The sequence below is a fragment of the Phascolarctos cinereus genome, unplaced genomic scaffold, assembly GCF_003287225.1.
Source record: "Phascolarctos cinereus isolate Bilbo 61053 unplaced genomic scaffold, phaCin_HiC Scaffold_2;HRSCAF=192, whole genome shotgun sequence".
Taxonomy (NCBI): Eukaryota; Metazoa; Chordata; class Mammalia; order Diprotodontia; family Phascolarctidae; genus Phascolarctos; species Phascolarctos cinereus.
Window position 1 is genome coordinate 71,245,921 of NW_027555625.1, and position 14,370 is coordinate 71,260,290.

Here is a 14,370-nt window from a genome sequence, read left to right on the forward strand (position 1 = left end):
AATTAAAAAAAATAGCTATCATAAAATCCATGCCCTTCAAGAAAAGAAGTCTAGAGCCACCACACTAGAGACTATTAACTAAAAATTAGGTGTAAAATAAGGAAAATGGTTTCTAAAAGCTTGATTATATTACTTTTTAAAAAGCAGTGTATGTTTTGAATAAGGGAGATGTAGGGAAGTTTTGCTAGTGGATGACTCAAAGTCAATAAAAACTGGGAGTTAACAGCAAAGAAGAGGAAAATCACAGAAGTGTGACAGCCATTTTGCATAAGGACAAATACCTCAGTTGTCTCGAAAGCCATTCATGTGCATACAGAACAATCATTGGTGTTCCTAATGCTCATTTTAATTCATCAATAAATAACGTCCAGTGTCTTTACTCAACTAAAATCCTTTTCTGATGCCTCATGGTCGCAAATAGGTGACACTGGATTTTCCAGGGCAATGAAAATGGAGCAAATGCTTTGTGTTTCCTGTAAAGCTATAGAGGCTTCAGATACAGGCCCATCAGTGGACTGTCCTATGTCCTTTGTCTGAGAACCAGGTCAATTCAGAGTGGCTCTTCAACAAAGATTTTAGCCACAGAGATTATAATTATCTGGCCACTAAAACACACACACACACACACACACACACAAAACACCTCATTAACCCAACTCCTAAAGGATCAACATGTTAGTTGTGATCTTCATCAATATTCATATACTTGAAATCATAGCTCCTTGATGTATCAACTATATTTAAGAAGGCAAGAAAATCTGATAATGATATCACAACAAGTATTTTATTTTTAAATGATTACTTTTTTAACTGAATGACTTCAGTTACCTGGGAAATGCATTTATGTGGAATTAATCAATGATAACACATAAATTGTATGATATTATAACAATTAATAGGTCTCATTTGGAACATGTATATATATATGTATATAATATATATACATATATATATATATATGTCTACTTATGTGTATGCGTGTAATATTCCTACTTCAGTAATTTTAATACTATAATATCCCAGAATCCTAAAAGAGTTAATATAGATACTAGAGATGCCTATTTTAGCACAAGGGGAAATATAGAGGGGCACTTGCAGTTTTTGCTTTTTATAACTATAGTAAATGACCCTTTGCTTAAGTCCTCAGAGTTTGGTTTTAGGGTATGAAAGAAGAAAGTAGTCTACCACAATGGTAGGAACACTAGAAGACCAATCAGAACATCTAGGCTTGAATACAGTTCTGACAAAGCCCGGTGGCTTTGACCCATTGACAGCTTTTCAGTCTTGGTTCTGTCCTCTACAAAAAGTTTGGATAAAATGATTTTTCAAGTTCCCTTCCAACTCAAAGACTCTGAGTCTCTGGCCCTCTCTTCATGAAGTTCTGGAATACTATTTGATTCCCCTGGAGAAAAACCTGCCTGCCTGCCAAGGCAACCAAAAGCCTGTCTGAGCAGGAGAGTAGCCTGGCTGATGTTTCTGTGCCAACCCTTTCTTCTTTATAAAAAGTAGAGAATCTGTAATGAATATATAATAAAGTAGCTGGAGATTCAGAGAATCCTGGAGCTCAAATGGAACTTGAAGGTCCTTTAGACTACAGGTATCAAATACATGGCCTACCCTAGCAATGATCCCAAGTAGCTTGAACCAGGGAAATATTTAACAAGGTGAATAAAATACAATAAAACATGGATAACATTACATTTTAAAACCACATCAACGTGTGCCCTACAGGGATCTTTAAATATGGATTAATTTCTAGTTGAGTTTGACAACATTGCTTTAGACCATCTTTGATCCTAGGTGGGGAGCCCCTCTAGAGCATCCCTGATGATTAACCACCCAATCACTGCTTGAAGACTTCTAGGTCAAGTATACATAAAGAAATCCAAACAGATGTTTAAGACACACCAGCAGCCATGATTTAAGCATCATGGAAATGTTTCAGGATGCTTTATTGCAAACTGCAGACTAGGCTAGGCAATAGTATAATGTAGATGTCTAACTTTAGGCAGGTACAAGTGGAGATTTTTCCTTATTGACAGTAGCATTTTTCAAAATTTTGATACATTTCAGTAGAAAGGCAGCTGTGATCTAGAGGAAGGTATCCTGGACTTTGGAATCAGAAGGCATTGGGACTGAGTCCTTATGGTGCTCTTTGCTAGTTTTGTGTGACCTTGGGCAATCAACTTTACTACATTACCTGAGTTTTCTGGTCTTTAAAATACATATAATCCCACTCTTTGATGTTTTCCATTCCAGGAGTTGTAAAGACCGGATGACATTAAATATGGTAAATGCTTTGTGAATTATATACTTCCAAGTTACTACTGAAAGCATTAGGGACATGGGGAATTGCAGCCAAACATTTTAATAGAAATACAACATATTTTAATAGGGCAAAAAGGCATTGACAAATGGTGAGCTTAATCTCAATATAGGTAACTCATTGGTATCTAAATCAGATAGATGCCTGCTTCAGGAAATAGTACCCAGAGCTCTTGTGGAGCTTATTCACACTGACTACAAAGGAAATATTTCAGATCACCTGTCAGTCATTCATCAAAAAAAGAATTTATTAATGGCTTGCTATGTGCCAGGCATTGCACTGAGCTCTTGGGGGTGGGGGCAGAGAGGAGGAAATTAAAAACAAACATCGTACCTGCCTTCAAACAGTGCACATTCTAATGGAAGAGACATCATGAAATAATTAAGTGCATATGAAATACATACAATCTAAATAGAAGGTAATCTCTTTGAAACCAATTTTTCCTAGCCATAAATTGTGCTTACTGGCCCCCTGGTATGTAAGCAGTGCAATTTCTCCTATAGAGTTTCATTTATTCCACTCATTAAAACTAGGTATCCCGCTTGTGCTTAACTCAAGAGACACTGACCCTGGCAATGAGATATGCAATCACTGCCCTTTCCTATCCCTTCTATGGAGGGCAAAGTGGGCATTATGTTTTCTCCCTTGTGAAGCCAGGGCAGGGCAGGAGTGCAATAGACTTGAGCATGTGTCTAATGATGCAGGCACTTTTATGTGGAGTTTCACAGAATAGCACATCAGTGTAATGGCAAGAGACGGCTCTTTGGGCTGAGCCTAACACACAGGGCTCTCAATAAGCATATGCACCGTCTGCTTTTTTCCCTCTTGTTTGTACTTGACGCTTATTGTTTGTGAACCAAGTAGCTGATGGAAAGGAAGAGTGCACAAATGCACACAGATGGTACAAGGGAAAATGCAGTGGCCTGGGAGCCAGAAGATCTAGGGTTTGGTTCCCCAATTCATAGTCATGTGACCTTGAGCAAATCACTTCAGCTCTCAGGCCTCAGTCTTCTCATCTGTAAAATGAGGGAAGTGAACTCAAATCTGACTCAAACAATAAGTTAGCAAGCATTTTATTAAAGAGCTAGGCTGATTCAGGCACCAGACTAAGGGCTGGGCACCCTGCTTCCAGCTCTATTGTGTTGCAACTTCTGAGATAGCAACCCATTGAAAAATTCTTGTAAGGAGGCAGAGGAGAATTTATGATTTCAGGAATACTGGGAAGGCTAAACTCTGCGCCACCCCCAATCTCCTCCCCCTCCCCCAAACAAACACCTCCTCTATGCTCTAGGGAGATCTTCCGGTACCTACCATTCCAGCCTTATTCTTTTAGCTTAACATCTTGTTCCTTGTTAAAATGCATGCCTGTGTAGAAAAGAATAACACTTTAAACCTTATCAAGCATGGAAATTTTGTGTGAATGAGTTCTCAAGAAGAAGGATTAACAGGATTCAGAGGTTAAGTATGAGGGCTTATGACAACTCTCTCCTCTAAAGTTTCCTATGTGACTTTGGGCACATTAATTGCCCTAGATCTGTTTGCTCAACTGTTAAAAAAAAAAAAAAGGTCATTTCATAGATAGCCCCTGGCATCCATTTCACCACTAGGACTGTGGTTCTATAATGGATCACTAAAAGGGGGCTAAAGGAGAAGGAAAATAAAGATACACACAAATTTGAGCTGCATAGGTCCAAAATCAAAGTGCAATGACTTTACACCTTTCCCAGGGACAGTCCAATGATGTATCTGCTTCCCCCAAACACAGTGAATACTGATCTATAACTGGATTTCTTATTTTCCCTGAACTATTGGTACGAGATATAAGCACAGGTCCCTGTTTCCTAGTGCTGGCACAAAGACAGAAGAGATCCAGGATCCTTGGCTGGGTTCTTCATGGCTATCTTTATTAGAAACAATTGAATATGTAGCACATAAACTGACTCACATATCTACTGCACTTTGCAATTTTAAATCTGTTTTCCTCATACCAACCACCCACCTAGGAGAGTCACTTGTACATTTAAATGTTCTTCTCCTTCTTTAGCAAAGGAGGCTGAGAGTTTCAATGACTTGCCTATGACGATAAAGCTTTGCAGTAATAAAAGCCCAGATACTTAAGCCTAGATCTAGTTTTAAATTTGGTGAGCTTTCCTTAAAATGTTTGAGCCAGAAGAGACCTTAATGATGATATTATTCATCACTCTGATTTGATAGATGAAAAAACTGAGTCGCCCATACCTATATTTTAATAAGGAACAGAGTCTTAGGCCAAAAGAATGAGTTTCAAATGTTAGATATCAAAATACCCCACTAGAGCTTAGGGAAGAATTGTTTTTGGGGGTGAAGCATAGGGAAATAATTCATTCAAGGTTGAGCTGGAACTAGAACCCTGTTTTCCTGGATAGCTGAGCAGTGCTCTTCCCAGGAAAAAGCTGCCTGCCAGAGCTTCAGTGCCTGTGAAATGACTTAGTGAGGGTCATCCAGCTTCTTGAAGAAGCTTGGCCCCTTCATTAAATCATCACTCACACTAGCAAGTCACCTATGTCCGTTTCAGCAGAAAGGGCGAGAAGTGAAGAGAGATGATTGATTACCTCTTAAACAGATTTGAGGTACAGTGGCAGGGCAAGGTGGTTTGGGCCATCCCTGGGCAAAATTGTATTTTGTTTTCTGGATTCTTTCAAATCTTTCTTGCCCCTTGCTTCCTCCTCTTTATCTCTGCCCTGAATTTCTTGGGTTTCCTCTTGATACTGCTTCTACAACTTTACCTTTCTTGATAGCTTAAAACTTAGATGCTTTTTACCCGTTTCTCCCAGGAATTCTCAATGTTTCCTTTTACTTGGATAAACGAATGCGTGATAAAGTGTATACGAATCATGATGCAGCAGCAGGGGAAAACCAAAGCCATTTTGGGGTTATCGTGGACAAGCGCACAAGCAGAGACAGCTTTTGGCTCACTCTGGGACTGAAAGGAGACTCGAGCATAGAATAGAAAGTCTTTCAACACGTATGCCTTAGAAATTGCACAAAGTTTTATCAGAATGAGCTGCCCAGAGTCAACTAAATGTCTAGTGTCCAAAGGGGCCTTTTAAATCCAGTAGTCAACAAAACAATGTTTAGTGATACATTCTGGATTTAATGAAATGTTTGAAGACCTTGAAACTGTGTTTTTTCAGTCAAATCTGGCTAGGGAGAAGATAATAGGAAGAGAGCTCCTTTATTTAGGAAGGCACATTTATTTTTTATTTTTTTGCCTCTGCTAAATATGTTTGCTCCTTAATTTTCATTGCTTCTGAATTTTTAAGGGGATTTTTGATGGGGATTGGAGGAATACGTTCTTTAATGATGCCTAAAATATGTTTTTTTTCAGACTGAGTACTAATAAGGGAAAATGTAAATACGGCTTATACGGCTACTAGTTAACTCACTCAAAATCAATGTTTGGCTTCCCCTCAAATCAAATGGCACAAACCCTAATATGTCAAAAGACAATTATCCCTCTCCGGAAATTCAAGTAGAGAAAGAATGGAGGGGCAATGTTGATGAACCTGTTTTCAAAAGAAAACCTGCTTTCAAACAGTAGACTGCCTTTGATGAATGCTTTCAGTGAGGTCTGAATTGGAAACTCCCTCCTTTTCCACTTTCTGACTTGCCATTTAAGGTTGCCAATGTAGTTAATGTTCTAATTAGCAGCTCTTCTTCCTTAGAAAATTGTTGTTTGTATTCAGTAATGGCAGATTAGGGCAAAAATCATTCCCTTTGTTAGAAGAAATCAATATCAAATATAGTAACATTGATGCAGAGAAAAAAGAAAAATAACAGGTTCAGGAGATACCATTTGCAATACCTCTTAAAGATTTCCATGGTAGCTCTAGGAGTATCAGAATATTTTTGCTTGATATCTGTCTTAATTAAAATCATATCTAAGTGAGATTGGGTTTATCCTTAGCTGGGGTATGAATTTTCTCAGAATCAGAGTCAGGGGGCCACAGTGGTTGGAGTGCTGGATTTTAAATTGGGAAGCTCTGGGGAAAAATCCCACCTCAGTAGCTTAATAAGCGGCATGACCCTGGGACGAGTTCTAACATCTTAACGTCTCAGTTCTTTCACCTGGAAAGTTGGGATGATTATAGCACCAGTCATAGGGTAATTGTGAAGTCCAAATTTCTCTGACTCTTATGTCTGGAGTACTCTCTTTTCTGCACTCTAATTAGCGATACCTCTGGCTTCCTTTAGGTCCCAACTAAAATCCCATATTCTATAGGGAAGCCTTCCCTAACCCCTCTTAATTACAGTGCTTTCTGTTAATTATTTCCTATTTATTCTGTATGTGGCTTTCTTTGTATATGTTTGTTTGCATGTTGTTTTCACCATTAGATTGTAAGATCCTTCAGAGTGGGGATTGTCTTTTCCCTCTTTTTGTATCCCCAGCACTTAGCATAATGCCTGGCACATTTGTCATTGTTCAACCATTCAGTCATGTCTCATTCTTTGTGACCCCAAGGACCATGTCAATACTGTCCATGGGGTTTTCTTGGCAAAAATACTGGAGTAGTTTGCCATTTCCTTCTCCAGCCTGGCACATGATAAGCATTTAATAGATGTTTAGTGAATTGAATTGAAATGATTTATGTGAAATGCTGTTCAAAATTTAGAGTGCTATCTTATCAGTCTAATAATACTATGTTACATAGAGCTTTAGGATTATATACACATATGTATACACACACATATATGTACATATATATGTATATGTATATGGAATTTGATTCTCACCACAGTTCTATGTGGTATGTGTTATGATTGTTCCCATTTTACAAATAAGGGAACTGAGCCTGAGAGGTTAAGTGATTTGCCGAGGGTCACACAGCCAGTAAATGTCTGAAACAGGATTCAAATTCATGTCTTGTGGACATTAAGATTAACACTCTGTCAGCTGCACTATTCTAGATTTCGCAATTAGATCATTTACTAAGGATTTGGAAAAGATGAGTTAGAAACATCTGTGTACCAATAACAGGTTCTCAATTAAAATTATTTGGACATAGAGAATAATCTTTGTGTTCTGCTCCCACTACCTAAGGGACATAGTGACATGCATTTCTGTTTTTGTGTATGTGGAGGCAGAGGGAGAAAGTGGTGGACCAGAAGGAAAAGGACTAACTTTAAATAGACTTGAAGGGATATGAGACAAATTCTACTTTAACAAAAACAACCATAGCAGTAAACTCATATGATCAAATGAAATGAGAAATACAATTAAAGAATGTCCAAGTTGAAAACGACCTCTGAGATTAAGTGGTTCAGTCACTTCATTTGGCAGATGGGGAAACTGAGGCTCAGAGACAGAAAATGACTTCCTTTAGGATATTTCTAGTCAAAGCCAGGACTGGATCTCAGGTAATACTTTGCTGAGTTTTCCTTTCTGGATGTTATAGCCCACAAGCTGGTTTCTCATTGGCATTAAGATGTCCTTGGCAAACCAATGAGCACAGTAATTCGTCGTCTGAAGTAGTTATTGTATCTTTTGAAATATGAATGGGAAGACTCCTGAATCTCCACTAATTAGACAGTTTTCTACCCCACAGAAGAATAAACACACACTGTAATTGTATTCTGTCTAGAGAGGTTTGAAGGCAGGGTGTGTGGTCATCAGAGCGGTGAGGACTTTAGTAACAAGAGAAATCTTTCATGGATCTGAACAGCTTGCTGGAGGGCACAGCCGACGTTTAGTAATTGGATTTTATCAAAAATGGGCTACAAGCCTGTAAATACAAAGGTAAGTTCAAAAGTGCCTTGCAGTGTGTCACTCATTGCATCTTTCTGTGCTGAAAATAGCTTAATATTTTATGTTTGGCAACACTGAACATCCCTGCAGGCAGTAGATGGGATAATATAGCAATTCAAAAGAGGAGCATTCACACAGAATCAACCGAGTATTCCCACATTATGCTGCTCTAAGTATGTAGCTCGAATAAATATGGTTTGTTTATGTCTGGTATCCCATCTAACCACTCAAGGAGGTCAGAAAAGAGGGAGAAGTAGGGTAGAAGAGTTGCAACGTGATTTAACGTTCAGTGTTTTCACCTTGTTTTTAAGGTTTGTATCACTTCTCAGTACCTGAAGATGTTGTTCTTGGCACTGCAATAGGAAGAGTAAAAGCAAATGACCAGGATATTGGTGAGAATGCCAGGTCATCTTATGACATCATCGATGGCGATGGGACAGCTCTATTTGAAATTACTTCAGATGCCCAGGCCCAAGATGGCATTATTAGGCTGAGAAAGGTAAAGTACAATTAAAAATTTGAAGAGATTTCATATTAAGCAATTGATTGTGTTTAAAACACTTTTGTAATGCTAATTTGTTAAAGGACAGAGATAACATGAACAATTAGAGGATAACTTTCTTAGATGAGGTCTTTTTAGTACATAGGCTTCAATGTATATAGACTTATATATCACTTCTTTTATGTACTCTAAAGTTTAACCTTCTTGCTTTTCCTCACACATGGCACTACATTTCCCATTCAGATGCCTTTGCACAGCCCTGCTTTCAGCATATGTGTTTTAACCAAGGTTCATCAAATATTTATTAAATAACCATTTTGATTATAATAGTTTGAGCCCATATATTAGAAAACACAAGAGCTTATTGAGTGATACTATATAAGAGTGTGGTTGAAACTCTGAAACATAGAGTACTTTAGAGAGAGACAGGCATTTAGAACTCACTTGGTCCAACGACCTCTTTTTACATATAAGGAAATTGAAGCCCAAGGAACTTGTATGAGGTCATTGAGATCATCAGTGACAGAACCAGAACTAGGGCCCAGATTTTCTGATACCCAAACCAGGGTTCTTCCACTCAAGTTTTCTCCACATTCTCTAGAGGAAGGAATCACAGAACCATCAATTTCCAGAGTTGGAAGGGACTTTTGAACCCATCTAATCTAATACCTACCTCAATTCACGCCACATTATCTCTCCATCATGTCCTGCTAACCCACTTCTCACCTTCTCAATCATCCCCTGGTAGTTGCACCTAATGACCCAATGAGCAGAAGATCCCACACTATAATGAGCTACAATCTTGTCTCCTCTCAATTTACATTTGTCAAGTAGATGAATGAAAGCAACTTAAGGCACAATGTGATGAAGCATTTGCAGCCAATTGGCTTCAGATGCTTCCCTATATTAAAAATGGAAGCATTTTTAATATTGATCCCTCAGATTTTAATTATGCAATGATTACTACACACCAAAGCATTTATGTAATTCAGAAGCCTAAAAATAGCTGGCTGATTACTGTGGGGTAGCTTTAAAACATAGCAGGACTGTTTCAGGGGACTAGGGGCTCTGAGTACCAAGAGCCCTGTTTGTGTCTACTACTAAGAAATGAATAGTAATGAAAAGGTGTATAAAGGTGGCTTATGTTTGAAATAGAAGGTGATAAAGGGCTATTTAAATCAACTATTGACCAACCAAGACATGTTTCTGTGAGAGAAAAAGATGCTAAGGGTCCCCAGTGTCATTTTTATTGTTATTATTAGTTATCCATTGGATACTATGAGACTTTTTTTGTATGAACTAAAGCAATTAACCTTTTGCTCCATCTCCCTTCAGAGTTATTCAGATTGTCACTGTGAATATTTGTCTCTGCACCACTAGTCACTTCTGGGTTACAGTAGTATTGTAGCGAGTATTTTATAGGGAGTATTATTTACAAAAAGCAATAGATTTCTTTTCCGCCAATGGAAATTCACAAATTGTGGTTATGATGAGCAAGGAATCAAGAGTGTGATTTTATATATATACATACATACATATATATACATATGTGTGTGTATATATATGTATGTATGTATGTATATGTACATGTATGCATGTATATCCTGAGACCCCCTGGTGTCTTCAGAGAAAATGAAATCACAAAATAGGTGTACAAGGTATGATTGGAAAATTGTGGATATGCTGATGTTGAATAATCTATTCATAGGTACAAGTGCTAGAAATTTCAGAAAAGATGAGAAAAGTGAGTGTGCTTGGCTTGTTTACTAGAAAATTTTGCAAAAGAGCAAAGTCCCATTAGAGCACACTTCAAACACAAAAATCAACACAAATTTTTCAAAGTAAGAATGTATATTTAAGCTTTTACAGACTTTCTGAAAGAGTTTGATAATTTCTGTTCATGTTCCCATTTTTATCCCACCTCGCACATCTTAAGTTCTATTTTTTACGAGAAATTGTAATGCAAATCTAACTACCTTTTTTGAGACATCCCAAATTTGTGTCCTTGAAATTTGAAATTATTATGAGATGCAGAGAATGGTATTGTGATGATGCAGATGCAGATGTGTGTTGTGTCAAGTTCTAATATGGATTTATTCAAGCAACATTTTTTTTTGCCCAGTGCCTTCATTAGCTATGATTCTATGATTTTTAAAGATATGAAATATGAATGACTAAAATTTTATCGGTAATGATGCAATGAGGCAGCTTCAGGTGGCTTCTAAAAGGATGGGAAAGGTATAAGCAATAATCTATTTATACCATCCTCTTTCTTGGCTTCGGGTGTCTGGTTATAAAACAAACACACCAACATATATACACATACATACATCTCTTCATAAGAATACCTGTTTATATAGTACAAACAACAGGAATAGAATGCTTTCAAGGAAATCCTGAGAAAAATAAACCTAATTTATTCTCCTAATTAATGGTGCAGGAATTCTTTGGAAGCAGAATTTTTTTTTTAAAGCACACTTACTTTTTTATTGGGATTAGTGTTAAATTCTGCTTTATGCTGTCTCTTTAGACTAAACAGTGGTTATTTCTGGCCCTTTCCATTTCACACAGTGTTGCAGAAATAATAAAATATTCTTCCCAGATAGAGATGGTGTGTGATGCCTCCTTATCTCCTACCAGCAGAGGACCGATTAAATATGTGATTAGTATGCAGGTCACATCAACACTAGTAAAATTTTATTACGGATTCAAAGTGAAATTTTGATGGTACAATTCATGACGAAGAATATTTTGTGAATTTCCCTGGAAAAGAGGAAAACAAAACAAAACAATAGGAGATTGCTTTCACTAAGCCTGTATAATAAACAGATATCAATAAATGACTATAAAATTTACAGGTTGGATCCTGGGGAATGGGAAGCAATTGCATTAAAGCTCACTGAATGTGTTTAAATGCACATAACTTTCATCCATCAGCATTATATTCATTTGTTCTTGCTTCTGTGGTCATTAGTGAGAGCCATTCATCTTTGTCATTCTTAACAGCCCCTGGACTTTGAGACCAAAAAATCCTATACGCTGAAGGTAGAAGCAGCCAATGTTCATATTGATCCTCGCTTCAGCAGCAGGGGACCATTCAAGGATACAGCTACAGTAAAAATCGTAGTGGAGGATGCTGATGAGCCTCCTGTCTTCTCATCACCCACTTATCTTCTGGAAGTCCATGAAAACGCTGCCATTAACTCTGTGATTGGTCAGGTGACTGCCCGCGACCCTGACGTCTCTTCCAGTCCTATAAGGTATTTCTTCTTTAAAGTTAGTGCTGGAAAGTTGGTCTGTTTGTTTGGTCAGCATACTGAGTACATTTGCATATAGAGAGCAGTGATGTTAGAATGTGTGCCTTCTCCCCAGATTATGCTAAATTGTGACAGTTTCCTCCTTTGGAAAAGCAGAGTTGCAAATACTTATACAGCCTGGTTGAGTTCTCTTGTTTTTGTTGTTCTGTTTACTTGTTTTTAACAATAAAAAAACAAAGAACATTTGGTTGTTTCTCCTCTTTTGACAGTTCTAGTGAATTAAATATAAGAAAGTGGAGAACTGAGACAGGAGGGCCTAATCCCTAAAGAGGCCTCTCTCTCATTTCTCTATTTGACTCTTCAAGTAATCTTCTGATCTCTAGCTGGATGATTCTGATTGGTTAGCATTTCTGGAATGGTGCTATAGGGTAGATTTTGTTGTGTGTGTTTGCAAAATTTTCCTTTGTTTATACTTTCTCACCTTGGAATTCTTCTGAGAATGGGAAATAATCTTTCATTTGGGTTTTCTAAAAATGAAGCTCAATTCTTCCTTCCTCTGGCCGGCCCGCAACTTGTATATGTCTTTTTCCCTTCGCCAGTTGCCCATGTGACAGGACAGGTACTCTAGCTAAGTAGATTTCTTCCCAAAGAACACTGAAAATCCATAACTTGCTCACTGGTCTCCAGGGGTGAAGGGTTGGCTAATGATGTGTTTGAGTGTGGATTTCAAATATTGTCTTAGAGATTTTTTTTTTTTAGGTATTAAAAAATACCTAGAAGGAAGGATATCTTTTCAAAGAATTTTACAGGTTAAACCACAAAATAGATAGCAGCTCATGCCTAACTCCAATACCAGTTGGTTTGTATACAGGCTTAAAAGCTCAATCTCCATTTAATTACCTGACTCCAGAAAACTATAGCCAGCACTCTACTTGGCTGTCTTATTTATTCACCTCAGTTTTAAAATACTGACTACTTTCTCACCTCCCAGCAAAGTGGCTAAGGATTGTGATGGTGAATGATTTCACATGGAAATGGAAACTGAATTGACCAGTCTGCTGGTAAACCATGAGCTTGGACAAAGAAAAGTCCACTGAACTTTTATAGTGGGATGTTTGAAAATAAGTCTGTTATGGTGGTAGTTATTGTTTTATTCTCTACTCCCAACCTTCAGGGCACTTAATAAACATGAAAAGACCACTGGTTTACTGTCAGGAGACTAGTTTGGCTAGGTGGTGCAGTGGATAGAGTGGTGGTCTCGGAGTCAGGAAGACGTGAGTTCAAATTCAGCCTCACTGTATGACCCAAGACAAGACTTCTATCTGCCTTAATTTCCTCATCTGTAATAGTAGATAGGGTAATAATAGAGCCTATTTCCCATGTTGTTGTGAGGATAAAATGAGATATCATTTGTAAAAAGCACCTTAAAACACAATATAAATGATAACTATTATTGGATTCAAAACTTGCTTCTGTGACTTATTGCCTGTAACCTTAGACTAGTGGCTTAACCTCTTTGTTCTTTGTCATCTATAAAATGAGGAAGTTGGAATAGAGGGTCACTGAAATTCTTTGGAGCTCTAGTGCTTTGATCATAAGATTATATCACAGGGAGATAAATGAACTTCTCAGTGGAAGATCATTCTCTCAGAGTGGATAAATCATCATTTGGGCATCATGTGTTGGGACAGGAGGGTAGGGTTGGACCTCCTTGACCTATTCTCAGCCTTAAAGAAATTCAGTGTATTATGAGCATCATAGTTACCCTCATTTGACAACATCTATACATATGTATGTATATATGTATGTATACTTTTGAAGGAGTAACGACAAAGAGTAAAGAAGACAACAACTAGTGAAGGAAACAGTTGGTATTCCTTATCTGATTGATTAGAGGGCTGCACAGTCCCTCTTTCAAGGTCACTGAGATAGAGTGCTGAGATGTGAACAGAAACAGACTTCCTTCCCCCTCGGAGCCTTTAATTTAAATGACCTTCTCCTTTTCTTCCCTCCCCTAAATTACACATATAAAAATTGAGAGATATACCATTTATATAGGTAAACCTTGTTTCTCCATACGAATGGAGGATGGATTAGGGGGAGGATGGAGGGCAGGAGAAAAACAGAAGCAGAAGCAACAGCCCCATTTCCCCATTTCTTCTCCTTTACTCCAGTCTCGACTAAGAAATAAAGAGAGGAGGGGGATAATGTTATGGTATCATTTAAACAACATAGCTCCAAAATTTCAGTTTGGGATCAAATGAAATGTAATATGACTCCATAGAACAAATGTGAAGGAGAGAAGTGATTCACAGGCTGTTATTTATTATCTTGGTTTTCTATATTGTCTCAGATAGATTATGTTTTCCTCTCTATGCACAATCAGTTAATTTGTGTGCAAAGCTGAATTTCCCAACTAGCCAGTGCAATTCACAGCTCCCAAACTGTCTGTCAGGCTCAAAAAAGGCAGCAATTTAACCTTGCTTTATCTGGAGGACAT

At 37.8% G+C, this 14,370-nt stretch overlaps 1 protein-coding gene across 1 annotated transcript in view; it reads left to right on the forward strand.

Moving 5' to 3' along the window:
* Positions 1–14,370, forward strand: part of CDH8 (cadherin 8) — a 501,032-nt gene that overhangs the window by 287,996 nt on the left and 198,666 nt on the right. The window contains exons 6-7 of the mRNA XM_078149450.1: positions 8,423–8,610; positions 11,620–11,873. Of these exons, the coding sequence (XP_078005576.1) occupies positions 8,423–8,610; positions 11,620–11,873 (442 nt within the window). The remainder of the gene's footprint in view (positions 1–8,422; positions 8,611–11,619; positions 11,874–14,370) is intronic.